The following is a 17,087-nucleotide window of genomic DNA, read 5'->3' as shown; positions in this document are numbered from 1 at the left end:
GCAGGATTTTATACATCTTAATGGCAGAACAAAACACACACTAGGAAAGTGATTGTAGTGATAGGAGCGAGGCCCAGTTGGGCCTCATTCAGTATGAGGTTCTTGACTGGGATTGTTAATCTAGGCAATCAGGGAGCCCTGGCTGACAGTATAAACAAGTGTCTCAGGGATTCTCCTCACTCTAGGAACTGGCTTTGAGCCATCTGGTCAGAATCCACATATTGTGCACGTGAAAGTAAAAGGTGACTTGATGACAGGAAATCACTTTCCATGGAATTATTTCAGTGTTCATCCACAAAACTGAAGAAAATTAATTAAGAGTTTATTTTCAGGACAGCAGCATTAGAAAAACATGACAGAGAACAAACAGAAAAATGGCCCTAACCAATGTTACCTTCAAAACTTTCCATTTGACAGATGCTGATTGACCATATGTTCTCTCTCTTCAAAGTTTCCACATTTGCAATTTCTATTTTAATAAAATATATGTACCAATCCTCCCCACCTTTATAACAACCTAACAAAAAACTAAATTTTCTTTGAAAATAGCTAAAGGTTTTCTTGTGTCACAGCACTGAATGGACATTCAGGTGCAGGGAGATAATCAGCCTCCAGTGCCATCAATCAAACTTCAGCCAACATTTCCAGGTCATGGTCAGTTTCCAGCCACCCATCCTACCAACCTGCAGTATTTAATAATATGTAAATAATATTCAGCTCCTCTATTCTTCCTGCCAGAGTACATTACCTCACTTTTTCCACATTATGTTCCGTGTACTAAATTTTTGCCCAGTTGGTTAACCTTTCTATATCACTCTGCAGAATCTTTGTCATCTTCAATAGTTGCCTTTCCATCCATTTTTGTCTCATCTGCAAACTTGGCACTAGTGCATTCACTTTTCTCGTCCAAGTCATTATATATTGTGTATATATTATGACCCTGACACTGATCCCTGTGGCACATCACTAGTTCCAGCTTGCATTCCTGAAAATGCACCACTACCCCCATATCCAAACTCACTGTCTTCTATTAGTTAGCTCATTCTCTATCCACACTAATTTACCATCTCCAATTCAATGGGCTGTTCTCTTATTACGTAGCCTGAAAATCCAAGGATATTACATCCACTGCTTCCTCTTTATCGATCCTGCTTGTCACCACCTCAAAGAAGTCTAGTAAATCTGTCAGGCCTGATTTCCCCTTCATGAAGATGACTCTGCTTAATTATTTAGCGAGGCAGATATTTTCATAATCCTTCTGAATTTGCTCTGCAGCCCCAACTTCAACAATGATTTGCAATCTTTTGAGTTATTTTTCAGCAATGCAATCACTACAAAAAGATATCAATACCTACTGCCCTGATCATATGGAGTTTGGATCTCTCTCCTGTGGTGCTATATTTTTTACATCACAGATTCCCAGCTCTGTGTTGATGGAATTGGGAGCAAAAGCAAAGAAATGGAAACTTTTCCAATTCTAGTGTTCAACTTTGCTATATATCACTAAAAGGGAGTTACATGAGAAGCCTGATAGTAGGAATAATACAGCAAGCAAAGCCTTAGTTTTGCCCTGTTGCCACTATGAAGCTGTACAACATCTGGCAAATTAATCCAAGCTTCAGTAAGAATTTCCTGCGAGTAAACATTTCTGTTGTCAACAGTTAAATCAACATACAAGATGTATCATATGTCCCCTAAACAGAAGGAATTGGTAGTCCTTGACCGTGAATCAAAAAAATCCAGATTCAACAGGTAATAGGGAAGGCAAGTGAAACATTTCCTTTATTTCAAAGGGAATGATGTGAAAAAGTTGGAAAGACTGACTAAAAGTATACAAAGCACTAGTCAAATTAAACTAGAATACTGTGGACAGTTTTGGGTCTCTTCTCTAAATAAAGGTGTACTGGCATTGGATTAAGTAAAGAGAAGACTCACTCGGCTGATACTAGATATGGAGGGACTATTTTATGAAGTGAGGTTGAATACATGGGACCTGTACTCAATGGAATGTAGAAGCATACAGGATCCTTGAGGGCTTGGACAGATGCAGAAAGGTTGTTTCCCCTTGTGGTACAGTCTAGGACAGAGGGCATCATCTCAGAATAAGGGCTTGCACATTTAAGACAAAGATGAGGAGTAATTTTTTCTTTCAGAGAGAAGTGAATCTGTAGAATTATTTATCACAGAAGGCTGTTGAGGCTGGGTTATTAAATATATTCAAGGATGAGATAGGCAAATTTTTAATCAGTAAGGGAATCAACAGTTATGGGGAAAAGCAGAGAAATACAATTGAGGATTATCACATCAGCTATAATCTCTTTGAAAAGCAGGGCAAACTTGATGAGCTGAAGGTCTACTTCTCTCATATGTCTTATGATTGTAAATAGCATACACAGAAATGTTCCAGGAGCTGTGAGGTTTTACCTCAACTTACTCAACATACTGATTTGACAGGAGGTGCACATGGACACATTACCAGCAATTGCCCAGCAGCCCCTGGGAGATGTCAGATGGACGTGGGGTTCGGAAGATGGACCATTTGATATTCCGATCTTTGAAACTGTTGCAGCTGATTTCATGAGGCCGCAGCCATTGCTTCACCCTCTGCTGTACACTGTCTCCCTCTGGGAAACCAACAGATTGTGGGCCTGGGGGAAAGCTGTCATCCACAAAGTTCACATTGTTCTAAAAAGAGAAGAATATTTGGTTTCTTTTAGGCAGCAGAGTAAAAATAAATGGCACAAATATTGTTCTGTACAAAATTCTCTCACCTCGACTGAGCAGCAGAATATGTTTCATATCATCAGCAGAACACAGAGCTTCCTAATATTCTGCCAGGCTACCACCAGGAAGAACTAGACAGATGTACCGGGACATCCAGAGGGAGGTCAAACTGAGAATCACCCCTTATATAACATGACACATTTCTAATGGTTCTTAAAACATAACATTCTTTTGGTGAGCTGCTCAAATATTTCCTTCAGTGGTTCTGTATCAACGTCATATTTGATTAACCACCAATGAAACACCTTGGGATATCTTAGTTTGTTAAATATGTAAATACAGGTCATTTTCAGATTACCTTTTGCTGAGAATTGGAGCTGAGCAATATCTCTAATGCATATGCTCCTTTTGAGCTGTAATTTAAGATCGGTTCACCTTAATCCCAAACTTTATTTTTTTAAATCATGTTTTGCTTACTGACAGATTTTTAAGGCGCCTATCACGTGATCAGATCATATTTGACACACTATTTAACAATTAATTCAGTAAAGTGTTGATAAGGTTCCCCATGGTATGCTATTGCAAAAAGTATGGAGGCATGGATTGAGGATGATTTAGCGGTTTGGATCAGAAATTAGCTAGCTGAAAGAAGACAAAGGATGGTGGTTGATGGGAGATGTTCATCCTGGAGTTTAGTTAGTAGTGGGGTACTGCAAGGATCTGTTTTAGGTCCACTGCTGTTTGTCATTTTTATAAATGACCTGGATGAGGGCGTAGAAGGATGGGTTAGTAAATTTGCAGATGGCACTAAGGTTGGTGAAGTGTGGATAGTGCAGAATGATGTTGCAGTTACAGAGGGACATAGATAAGCTGCAGAGCTGGGCTGAGAAGTGGCAAATGGAGTTTAATGCAGAGAAGTGTGAGGTGAGGGACCTGAGGCTGTTTTCATTAGAGAGAAGAAGGTTAAGAGGCATACAAGATGATCAGAGGATTAGATAAGGTGGACAGTGAGAGCGTTTTGCCTCGGATGGTGATGGCTAGCACAAGAGGACATCGCTTTAAACTGAGGGGTGACAGAGGACAGATGTCAGAGGTAGAGTGTTTTACTCAGAGAGTAGTTTGCCCTGCCTGCAACAGTAGTAGACTCGCCAACTTTAAGGGCATTTAAATGGTCACTGGATAAACATATGGATGATAATGGAAGAGTGTGGGTTAGATTGGCTTCAGATTGGTTTCACAAATTGGTGCAATATTGAGGGTTAAAGGGCCTGCACTGCACTGTATTGTTCTAGGTTCTATATCACTGGTGGGGATGATTTACAGGCTCCCTAACGGTAACCACAATGTAAACTATCCTCGAATATCCCTGCAATTTGAAGCCCCAGCTTCTGCCACAGGCACATTCACCCACATTCTTTTTCTGCTCTGTACCCTCTTGCATGTGGCACTGAAAGTACTACGAAGATAACCATCTCTTAGGATCCTGTTCTTTAATCTTTCTTCAATTGCAGAAACACAAGAGGATTTTTACCCTTTTCCTAGCCATGTCTTTGGTTCCAAAATGGATCACAACTTCTGGTTTTAATCATTTTCTCAAAAGATATCCTGCACTCAGTGATATCCACTATGCTAGCACCAATGGAGAGTCTCATTATCATGAAGGAAAACAAATTCACTAACTTAGCAGGAAGAAAAACTTTTTTGACTTTTTCTGGGGTTTCACAGACTGCCTATAGCTAACTATCAAATCCTCTAGGACAGTCACAATGGTACACTGTTCAGCTGGTCTCTCACAGCACCACTGATACTTTTGACAGCATTCTACTGAGATGACTATCTTTGATTAGTAGAGAGGCAAAACATTTGCAATGAAATTCATGCATTTATTGCAACTGTACTTCTTTACATGAATATTCCATATCATTTTATCCTTCTCATGTGATCTCTATCACACCAATTCCATCATATTCCTTTCACTCTTTTCATTTAATTCCCATTTCTTGCCTCTTATGCATTCCCCAATGCCACATTATCCCTATTCCCCCATCCCTGCACACAGCCCATGCCATTCAGCCTCATTATCCTCCATGCTATTCTCCATGTTTCTCCTCTATCTCTTCAGCCAGGAGCAAATCTACTACTGGGCTTCCCTTAATTTTTGCCAGTTTTTCTCCACCAACCCCAACCAACCAATGCCACCACTGGCAACCATCACGTGATTCATTCAACAAAGTAGCAACCATTATGTAAGTAGCAACCATTAAGCTCACAGAAAAGTATGATTTTTTTTGAGGGGATGTGCCAAAGAGCATGTGGACAGAAATGATCTCTTCGCCTACATTTCTTCTATGTCTAAGTAGTCATAGGCCACAAGGGAATGTAAAAAAAGTGATTATAGTTTGAGTGGCACCCTGGAGGAGTCTGGAAAAATATGGTGGCTTTGGAGACTTTGCCATTCTTACCAACTATTAGCGATGTGTTGAAAGGGTTAGCAGGTTGATTAGTAAACCTGTTTGGTCAGAACACAAATCCTGGAGTGGGACTTGAACTCTGATCTTCTGGTTCAGAGGTAGGGATGCTAGTCACCGAGCCTACATTCATCAGAAGAAACTGAAATGTCTCCAATCTGCAATGGTGGGAGGGAGGTGCAAAGAGGGAGGTAAGTAAATGGGAGTCACATTAGATAGGTTGTGGCCTTTCCTGGCTTCAGATAGTAACTGGGAAACCTGGTTTGAGGGTGCCTTGGCGTATCAACAGCACAGTATAACCAGCTAGAAAGAGGGAATATCAGATCAATATTTTCTCTATCACTACCCAATCAAATCTTTCCATAATCTTACTGACCTCTATTAATTCACTCAGCTTACCTTTTTCTGGAAGACAGCCTCAGAATTTCAAACTCAACTGTAATGTCCTACAAGTGTAAGCACTTACAGCCGGTACCGAGAGGGATGATGATTATCTGGCTCAGGTTATAAAGACTTGATGACACCTTTGATTCTGTATTCTAGGAAAGAGTCAGCTCCTTCAGATATACATAGGAGGAAACTACTCCAACATGGAGATGTTTATTGGCATGTAGCTGTGCAGAAACCACTCTGCATGGGTTTGCAAGTCGTAAAGAATTCTTACAAAGATGCATCAGAGTTTATCATAATCAATCTTAGGGCGGCATGGTGGCTCTGTGGTTATCACTGCAGTCTCACAGCACCAAAGATCCGGGTTTGATTCCAGCCTTGGGCAACTGTCTGTGTGGAGTTTGCACATTTTCCCCGTGTCTGCGTGGTTTTCCTCCAGGTGGGCCGGTTTCCTCCCACAGTCCGAAGATGTGCAGGTCAGATGAATTGGCCATGCTAAATTGCTCATAGTGTTAGGTGCATTAGTCAGAGGGAAATGGGACTGGGTGGGTTACTCTTCGGAGGGTTGGTGTGGACTTGTTGGGCCAAGGGGCCTGTTTCCACACTGTAGGAAATCTAATCTAATCAATTTAACAGAAGTTTGAGACACTTCAAACAGGCATCATAAATCTACAGCAAAGATTATCTGACCACTCCAATACAAGCAATACCTTTGCAATCACTTTCTACTAACCACGAGGTTACACATTTAATCATTGCTGGCACTGCCTTGGGAAATCACTCAATGCTTTAGATCTCTAAAAACAAATACAGTACAAAAAAAAACAATAGACCCGAGGTGTGAAACAACTAATTAAAAGATAATGTACACATGCATTGTTGGGTCTTGTTGTGCAGATTATATCACAAAGGATATGTGATTACATATTTGTGTAATTCGGGTGCAGGAGGATTTCTCAATTAAAAAAAATCACCAACACCTTGATTTATGTGCCAACTGACTTGTATCTTTGGAACAGTCAGCCAACTATGATAACAACTGTACTGAAGTGATAGGATTTTGTTTAACATATTTTTCCAACTGCGCTTTGATAATTTACATACATTTCTTATTAACAATGAGAGGACTGAATCCTCCCCAGGCCAATTTCCTGCAAAATCAGAGTAAATTAACCTTTCTTCCTGATAATGGGATCCTTCATTACATGAACACCTCTAGAGCTCTGATTGTACATCTGACCTCAATAAATTAGCTCACCTGATCGAGAAAACCGACCAAACTCTGTAAAATGTTGCATGCCAGCACATAAAGCCCTGATTCAAACACCAGCTTCAGAACCAGGTTTCCACTACTTCGATTTCCATTCCAATTGAGTTATTGAATAGGGCAAGAATGTGAAAGACTGACTACATTAATTTGAAAAAAATCCTATTCTCAGTCAAGGAGTTTGTGTTATAATATATCGCAATGCTTTAGAGTACATTACACTGAGAAATCCTGTGCCCTATAATTAGTGGCAAATTCCTTTTAAGTTGTTAAAAAGCTACTGCCCTGACAGCTAGTACAAAGCAAGTTATGATGAGGAATGCCCAGTCCAATCTAAAAGAGGGTTTTATCTGTCTTGAGAGAGAAATCACAATGTTAAAAGTGATAACTGTTAAAGGGAGGGCATACTTCGGCTTGATCCACAGTTTACAAAGCAAAACATGAGCAGTTATCAGACCTATTATTTTCTCATGCTTGACAATTTAGTTGCGGAGCCAAACAAGTTGTATAGAATTGTCAACATTCCGTCAAGTAGAAACATTTTCTCTACAACTAACGTATCAAATCATTTTATCACCTCAGTCTTCTATCAGGTCACCCTTCAGCCTTGTACATCCTCGAGAGGAGGGCCCCAGAATGTAATGCTTGACTGTGATGTTCAAACAGTCAAACAGTCTGCTAACACTTATCGCTGGGTCAGTATCTGAGTAATGGGTACTACATTCCAATAGTAGAAGCTTGTTTGTGCCAATAAACCTAAGATTGGAGGAAATCATTCCAGCACCAAGGGATTCAATTCATATAAGACCATAGGATGCAGGAGCAGAATTAGGCCATTCTGCCCATTCAGTCTGCTCTACCATTTGATTACGGTTGATAGGTTTCTCAATCTCATTCTTCTGCATTCTCCCTGGTATCCCTTGATCCCCTGACTAATCAAGAACCTATCTATCTCTTTCTTAAAAACACTCAATGACTTAGCAATCGCACTGCTCTGCGACAACAGTTCCACAGAGTCATCACCCTCTGGCTTAAGAAAGTTCTAAAGGGTCGTTCCTTCACCCCGAGGTTGTGCCCCCAGTTCTTAGTCTCTCCTACTAATAGAAATATCTTCTTCATGTCCACTCTATCTAGGCCCTTCAGTATTCTGTACTTTTCAATCAGATTCTCCCTCATCCTTCTAAATTCCATTGAGTACAGACCCAGAGTCCTCATATGACAAGCCTTTCACTTCCAGGATCATTCTTGTAAGCCTCCTTGGAATGTCCTTCAATGCCATCATATCCTTAGATACAGGGCCCAAAACAGCTCACAATATTCAAAAGCAGTCTGACCAGAGCCTTATACAGCCTCAGCAGTACGTCTCTGCTCTTCTTTTCAAGCCCTCTTGGAATGAATGCCATCAGAAGTCACACGACATCAGGTTATGGTCCAACAGGTTTCTTTGAAATCACAAGTTTTTGGAACGCTGCTCCTTCATCGGGTGAAATGAATGCCAACATTGCATTTGCATTCCTGTTTACTGAACCTGTATGCTAACGTTAAGAGAATCCTGAAGTAGGAATCCCAAGTGCTTTTAAGCTTCAGACTGCTTTTAAGCTTCAGACTGCTTTTAAAAGTTTAAAAAAAATAGTCTAGGACTCTATTCTTCCAAACATAATGTATAACCTCTCACTTTTCCACATATTATTCCACCTGCCACTTTGCTACTTTTATGGAAGACAACATTGGAAGGATTAGTGCTTGCTCATAGCTTGACTCCTTTCCATCTCTGTAACCTTTCAGCCCTACGACTCTTCAGGGTATCTGTACTTCTCCAATTTTGGCCTCTTGCACATCCCTGATTTTAATTGTGACTGTTGGAAGCCATACTGTCAGCTGTCTTGACTCCTTGTTCTGAACTCATCCTCCCAACCCAAATCTCTCTGCGTCTCTTCTTTAAGAGGCTCGTTAAATCTACGTTTTGACTAAACTTTTGGCGGTCTTCCCAAATACCACATTATGTGGCTCAATGTCATATTTTGTTTGATAATGCTCCTGTGAAGTGTGTTGAAAATTTAAGGTGCTATATGAATACAAGTTGTTGTTGTTTCTCTGTGGCTTGTTTACATAAATGACCATGATTCTGTAACTAGCTATAGAACTGTCAAGTTTGTAGTTAATACTGACATAGGTTGTTCTGTAAAGTTCAAGATTGCAAAAGATTTAATATTAACAAAAATTTAGCGCACTGTACAACGAAAGAAATATGTGCATAAAAGGACAAATTAAATGGAGAAGTAACAGAGATACTCAGAGACCTGGAAATTACAAAAGACTCCTCTTCTCTGTCCATGCCTAGATAGCAGGGTGAGCTAATTTTACAAAAGCTAGCATAATACTGCAATACAAACCAAGAGTAGTTATATAATGTATCACAGTATATGTGAAACATTGTTTCTGAGAAGCTGTAGACATCGTGATCATACTCTCAGGGCAATGAGAATGGGCAATGCAGGCAATCTCTGTTCTTAGAAAATGGCTAGAGTATGAGCAAACAAAACAAAGGCATTTCTTGATGAGGAGAACTGATCGAATGGAAAATTGTTTAAATGTAATTTCATTAACCCATGAAAGAATATAATTAAAAAGATTGTTTTTTGTTGATGTATACAAGGAAAGAGCTAACATTTATGTAGCACATTTCATATCACAAAGCATGTTTGTAATAAATTAATTTATCCTGAAGTGCTTGTGCTGTTGCTTTGTTATGGAAGCACAGCAAAGTATCACAAACAATGAGATGAATCACAGTTTAACATGTTTTAATGGTATGGCTTGTGAGGTAAATATTGCGCAGGAGAAAGAGTGCATGGGATCTTTCATATCCCATGTGTACCTGGCTTCTTCGTACTGGCTGGCTTGCCATTGTCATATGACCTCTATCTCTCCTGTCAGTACCTTTATGTGCAGACTGTGATGGTTATTAAATACAAATTAAAACATGGAGTCAGGAATGGTGCAGCTGAAAATGTATGGATTTTCAGAACCAAAAGCGAGCCAGTTAGTGAAAGAGACAGCAAGGAAGTTTAAAAAGAAGCAATTTTCAACTTTGAGTTCTGGGCCTAAGTAGGTGTACATTTTCCATCTCTGCTACTGTGGAAATTAAAAGGTCATGAGATGGCATTAGAATCAGTGACAAAAACTAACAAATGGAAAAACATTAGGATACAAAAGGAGTAACCCTATCAGTTCTGGGGAAAGAGTGCCACAAGCTGTATTGACAAGCTGAGAAGCCAGACTTCAGAGATTTTGAAGTTCTGAAGGCAGTTTGAACCCCATATTAATGTTGTGTATGACAAGTTTGTATTCAACATCGAAACTAAGGAGGACAGGGACAATATTGTCCACAATATCATTGAAGTGATACATTAGCTGAATCCTGTGATTTCAAACAACAGAAGGTTAGAATTGTTTTAGGCCTAAGGAACCATGTCATGACAACACATCTGCAAGCAGAAGAGAAACTCTTTCAAGCAAGCTACTGACATGTGCAAAATAGCAGAGACTGTCAATCATCAAATGGAATGTATTATTGGGAGAACAAATGTGTCTGTTATACTGAGACACATTCCAGGTTGAATAAGAACAACTTATTACAAAAAAAGGGAGTAGTTAAATCCAGAACAGCCAGCAGAACAATGAAGACCAGAGGTCAGGATGTCAATAATGTGGTTTCTACAGAAACACAGAAAATAGGAGCAGGAGTAGGCCATTCAGCCCTTCAAGCCTGCTCTGCTATTTTGCATGGTCATGCCTAATCATCCAACTCACACTTTGTTCCCATTTTCAAACTATACCCTTTCATCCCTTTAGCCCTCAGAACTACATCTACCACCTTCTTGAAAACATTCAATGTTCTGGCCTCAACTACTTTCTGTGACGGAGAATTCCACAGGCTCACTACACCCAATGTTGGGTGAAAACATTTCTCCTTATTTCAGCACCAAATGGCATACCCTTAGATTGTGACCACTGATTCTGGACTCCCAGGATCATTCTTCCTGCATTTACTCTGTCTAGCTCTGTTAGAATTTTATAGGTTTCTAGGAGATTCCCCCCTCATTCTTCTAAACTCCAGTGAACATATTCCTGACTGGTCCAGTCTCTCGTGTTGAATGTGTGTTGCTGGAAAAGCACAGCATGTGAAGCAGCACCTGAGAAGCAGGAAAATAGACATTTCGGGCTGGAGCCCTTCATCAGGAAATGGTCCAGTCTCTCCTCATACATCAGTCCTACCATCTCCGGAATCAGTCTGATAAACCTTTGCTGCACTCCCTCCGTAGCCAGAACATCCTTCCTCAAGGAGCAAAGCTGCAAATGATACTCACTAAGGCTGTATACAACTGCAGCAAGAGATCCCTGCTCCCAAACTTGAATCCTTGCTTGATGAAGGTCAAAATACCATTTGCCTTTTTCACTGCCTGGTGCACCTGCACACTTACTTTTAGCAACTGTGTACAAGGACACCCAGGTCTCATTGCACCTCAGTATTCAGATAATAACCTGCTTTTGCTAAAAAGTGGATAACTTTTTATTTATCCACATTATACTTCATCTGCCAGGCAATTGCTGATTCACACAACTTGTTCAAATCATATTGAGTCATCTCTGCTTCCACCTTAGTTCAACCTCCCACCCAGCTTTGTATCATCTGAAAACTTGGAGATACATTCAGTTCCCTCATCTAAATCATTAATGTATATTGTGAATAGTTGGAACCCAAGCATTGATCCCAGCAGTACTCCATTCGTCAATGGTTACCTCTTGGAAAAAAATCCATTTATTTCTGTCTCCCAAGCAGCTCTCTATCCTTGTTAGTATATTATCCCCAAACCCATGTGCTTGAATTTCACGTGCTAATCTCTAATGTGGGACCTTATCAAGAGACTTTTGAAAGTCCAAGTCAACTACATTCACTGACTCTCCTTTATCAAAACTCCTAGTTGCATCCTTGAAAATTCCGGTAGTGTTATTAAGCACAATTTCCTTTTTGTAAATCACGATGACTGATCAATCCCCTCACAGTTTTCCAAGTGCTCTGCTTTCAAATTTTTATAATGGATATTAATATTTTCTCTACTAGAGATGTCACCCCAGCATTAATCAGTCTAGAAGGGACTTTCTGCTGCATTTCTGCTGAATTGAGAAGCTAAGGCTGTAGCAAGGTTTAAAACTAAATTGAGGTGAGGGGGGGTGGACTAGTAGGCTAATAAAGCAAAAAGATGGCAGCATTGCAGAGCAGCTATTTATGGACTGATCCCCAGGTGGGAGAGGAGGGGACAGAATGTACAAACAACAAATACCATTAAAAGAGAAAATGATAAAGAAAAACTAATGGTCGTTTATTTAATTGCATGTAGCATTTGGAAGAACAAAAATGAAGAAAGGCGAATGTGAGAAGTCATGGTTAAAAGGAGATCAGAATTAGGAACTAAATATTCAGGAACATGTGGCTTTTCAAAAGGACAGGCAGGAAGGAAAAGTTGGTGGAGTAGCTTTCTGAGTATGATTTGGAATAAGTGTAACAGCCAGCAATGATCTTTGATTGGAAGACGTAGAACGCACAGGTGAAAATTAGAAATAAAAAAGGAAGACACTGGTTAGAATCTACAGGTCCCCTAACAATAGTTATAGGGTAGGTCACAGAATACATCAGGATATAATATAGGCACGTTTTAAAACAGGCAGTATATTCCTCATGGGCATTTTAATCTTCATTCAAATTGGAAAATTAAATTGGCAGCGGTAACAAGGATGAATTCACAGAATTTATTCCAGATAATTTCCTTGAACCTACCAGAGTCAGGCTATTTTGGATCTGGTAAGGTGCAATGAAGTAGGTTTAACAACAATATCAGAGGATGCTAAGGGAAAAGTGGCCATAACATGGTAGAATTTAGCATTCAATCTGAGAGTGAGAAACTTAGGTTGGAAACAACTGTGCTAATTTAAATAAGGGTAATTACAAAGGAACGACGTCAAAGTTCGCTGGAGTGGAGGGGAAAGGAGTTTAGCAGGAATGACAGTTGATGAACTGATAAAGCATTTAAGAAAACAGTTAATGATTCACAACAAAGATATATCCAGTGAAGCAGGATTCTATGAAAGGATAAATTGACATGGTTAAACAAGGAATTGTTTCAAACTGAATGATAAAACATACTATATGGCAAAGATTAGTGGTAAACCAGATGATTGAGAAAGTTTGAAAGAACTGCCGGAGGAAGTAGTGGAGGCTGGTACAATTGCAACATTTAAAAGGCATCTGGATGGGTATATGAATAGGAAGAGTTTGGAGGGATATAGGCCGGGTGCTGGCAGGTGGGACTAGATTGGGGTGGGATATCTGGTCGGCATGGACGGGTTGGAACGAAGGGTCTGTTTCCATGCTGTACATCTCTGTAATTCTATGACACTATAACAAAACCATGAAGAGGGAGAAAATAAATTTTGAGGGTAAACTAGCAAGTAATATTAAAACAGATAGCACAAACTTATAAAAAGGAAGAAAGAGACCAATGTGAATATAGGATGTTCACAGCACGAGGCTCAGGAAAAAGTAAAAGAGAAGCAAGAAATGGCAGAAGGGATGAATAAATACATTGAATCAGTTTTCATGGTTGGAGATTTTAACAGTATTCCAAAAATACTACATAATCAAGGGATAATGGGGAGTGGAAGTAAATAAATAACTATCACTAGAGAAGTAGTACTAGGAAACTTATGGGGATAAAGACCTGGGCTTGATGAGTTGAATCCCGGGGATTTAAAGGAAATTGGTAGAAATTGTCGATGCACTTGTAATAATTTTCCAAGGAGTCTTAGATTCTGTTAAAGTCCAAGAAGATTGGTAAACTGCCAACGTAATACATTTATTCAAAAAGGGAAGGAGACAAAAAATCAATTACTAAGGATCAGTTAAATTAGCCTACCATTGAGAAATTGTTAAAAGTCTGTCACAAAGAATGTAATAGCAAAGTGTATGGAAATACACAGTAGAAGCAAGCAGAGTTGGGTGATGCTTCATGAGGGGGAAGTCATGCCTGACAAATTTATTATAATTCTTTCAGGAGGTAACAAGATAAAATTCAGATTTCTAAATGGCCTTCAACAAGGTACTGCATACAAGGCAACTGAACAAGATGAGAGCCTATGGTGTTGTGGGTAGAGGATTGGCTAACTAATAGAAAATAGAGAGTTAGGATAAGGGGACATTTTGGGAATAGCAACCAGCAGCTAGTGAAGTATCACAGGGATCAGTGCTAATATCACAATTATTCACAAGATATGTATTAAGCACTTGGATAACAGAAGTGATCGAACTATTGCCAGCTTTTAGATGGTAGGAAGGCAAGTAATAAGGATGACATGAGGGATACAAGCAAATTTATTGATTGAGCAAAGATAGAAAATAATGTGAGAAAATGTGAGGCTGTGCATTTTGACAGGAAGAATAGAGGAGCTGAATGTTATTTAAATGGAAAAAGATGGCAGATAGCTGCAGAACACAGGAACAAAAATGCACAAAGCTAGCAGACAGATTCAGGAGGTAATAGGGAAGGTAAATGGAATGTTAGACTTTATTTCAAAAGAAATGGAGTATAACAATAGGTTATTCTTGCTAAATGGGGAGACGATGGCCTAGTGGTATTATTGCTAACCTGTTACTCCAGAGACTTAGGTTATGTCCTGGGGACGCAGATTGTCCTGCTGTGGCAAATGTTGGAATTTGAATTCAACAAAAAAATTCAAGAATGAAGAGTCTACTGATGACCATGAACCCATTGTTGACATGGGGAGAATGTGCAAACTCCACACAGATAGTCACCCAAGGCTGGAATCAAACCTGGGTCCTTGGCGCTCTGAGGCACTAATGCTAACCACTGAGCCACCGTGCCGCCCTGGAGACAGTCCAGATGAGGTTCACTCAATGCCACGTATGGAGGGATTTTCTTATGAGGAGAGGTTGAACAGGTTAGGCCTGTACTGGAGTTGCATTGTAGTGTAGAAGAATGTGAGGTGACCTTATTGAAGAATATAGAATTCTTATGGAGCTTGACAGGGTAGATGCAGAAAGCTTGAGACTAGGACCAGACAGCATAATCTCAGAATAAGGAGTCACCCATTTAAAATAGAATGAAGAGGAATTTCTTCCCTTAGAGGTTTGTGAATCTGTGGAGTTCTTCATCACAGAGGGAATCAATAATGATGGTGAAAAGGCAAAGTGGCATTGAGGATTATTAGATCAGCAATGATCTAATTAAATGGCAGAGCAGACTTGATGTGGCAAATGACCAGGCCTTACAATCAATACAGACATATCATAGAAAAACAAGTAATGTTGAACCTCTATAATATACTGATTTAGCCTCAACTGGAATATTGTGTTCAATTCTGGGCAGTACCTTTTAGGAAAGATGTAAAAACATTAGAAAAGTGCAGCAAGATATTTAAGAGGATTGTTTCAAAGATAAGGGACTTCAGATGGATGGTTTAGTTTGGGCTGAGACTGTTTTCTTAAAGAGAGGGTTGAGAGAAGATTTGATAGAATGCCCAAAAATATGAGGGGTCTAGACAGAGTGGGTAGGAAGGAATTATTCCCAATGGTGCAGGACGAATATCTAGCAGACATCAATTTAAGGTTAATGGATCTGAATTTTCTAAAAAGCCAAAGGCAAAATGAGAAAACACTTATTTATACAGCAAATGGTTAAGATTTGGAATGCAGCACTGGCTGAGAATGTGCCACAGGCTGGTTTAAGTCTGACTTTCCAAAGGAAATTGGATAATTATCTGAAGAGAAAGATTTGTAGAGCTACAGAGAAAGAGTGGGGAGCAGCAGTTGTCAGGGCCAGCTGGAGCAACCTTGCAGAGAATTGACATGAAACAAAAGAACTGAGTAATCCCTAATGTAATCTTATGGGATTAAACTGCACCTTGCAATTAACTGTGCTCCTGTTCGTATAAGGTCAGAGTGATTCCAGTTTAACCTAAGGTGCCACTCAAGAAGATCTGAGTACTCCCTTCAGCTAGGCTTGTAAATGCTCAACAGAATATATCAGAGGTAGGGATTCTAACACTGTGCCACAAGAACCCCAGTGTCCCCAATAAATAACCTGAATATCCAGAAATGCTATCACACACAACTGAACGGCTTTTCCCATTACCAAATCACCTGCAGCAATTTTTACCCATTAACTGCTGCTATTAAATCAACACTGTTTCTAAATGCTCAAAATATGTACAAAGCCCTAAAGTGAGCAAGGGGTAGGCAGAGAGGGAGAGGGCGAAAGTATTTTCTGTTTTCACCAGATTACTCAATCACATTTCATTTGAATGACAAATTGCCCTTAGTAAATTAGCTTGAGAATGTCAATAGCAAATACTCCCACTAGACTGCAAGTATAAAAAGCTGAGTGATGTCTTCATTACCTAGCTGTGCATGGCCTAACGTTTAAAAAGATCCTCAGCAGGTTAGTAAAAGCCAAACTGGATGTATATCTTGTCCATGGTATATTCCTTTTCTCTCTTTATTCAACAAGTACAGTGCAGCTGATGATGAAACCGTGTCTGTGATTAAACCCAATGCATTTGTACAAGACTATGTTTACAGACATTTGGTGCATTGGGAGGGTCTGGTAACCGAAGGGACACCCATTAACATTGGCAGAAAGAGCTTAGAAGGAAGTCTTTCCCCACTGCAACTTGGCTGCAACTGCTGCTAGCTTTACAGCGTCCCTCAGCACTGAAATAGTTCCACTTGGGAGGTATCCTGTCACCAATTTACCCTTTATTTACATATGGAGGGTCCTTAACACTGATTTAGTTCTCAGAGGGTACAGAACCTCTGACAGTCCTGTTCTTATCAGTCAGCCAGGGCTCCCAGATTGGACCAGATCAACAGTGCATTCAGGGAATCCATATTCTATGGCATTCACCTGGCTGACATCGATACAATCACTACATCCCTGCCCCTCCCGAGTCCGAGGGCACTTGACAGTTCTTTTATTTGTAGCTCCTCCTGGGGCATTTTAACACTGTGTCAGGTTCCCCCAACTCTCCTCTTCAGGTGGCAAAGGCATGGAGATGGCAAATCTAACTCAGATTATCAGGTATCTTCATTGCTTGAGGAAGAGGGAAAACCCAGAGGTTCTGGAACAGTTGGAAAGGCAGTCAAGGAGCCAGGCATATTTGCT

At 39.9% G+C, this 17,087-nt stretch overlaps 1 protein-coding gene across 9 annotated transcripts in view; it reads right to left on the bottom strand.

Annotated features, from left to right (window-relative positions):
- Window positions 1–17,087, bottom strand: part of capn15 (calpain 15) — a 305,948-nt gene that overhangs the window by 34,140 nt on the left and 254,721 nt on the right. For all 9 annotated transcript variants that reach the window (XR_006314778.1, XM_043711451.1, XM_043711453.1 and 6 more), the window contains one exon: window positions 2,477–2,685. Coding sequence is in view for 8 of the 9 variants with exons in the window: in XM_043711451.1 (XP_043567386.1) it covers window positions 2,477–2,685 (209 nt within the window). In the remaining variant the exon portion in view is untranslated. The remainder of the gene's footprint in view (window positions 1–2,476; window positions 2,686–17,087) is intronic.

Source organism: Chiloscyllium plagiosum, chromosome 21 (assembly GCF_004010195.1).
Source record: "Chiloscyllium plagiosum isolate BGI_BamShark_2017 chromosome 21, ASM401019v2, whole genome shotgun sequence".
In the NCBI taxonomy this organism is placed as follows: domain Eukaryota; kingdom Metazoa; phylum Chordata; class Chondrichthyes; order Orectolobiformes; family Hemiscylliidae; genus Chiloscyllium; species Chiloscyllium plagiosum.
This window is presented reverse-complemented; position numbering and strand designations above follow the sequence as displayed.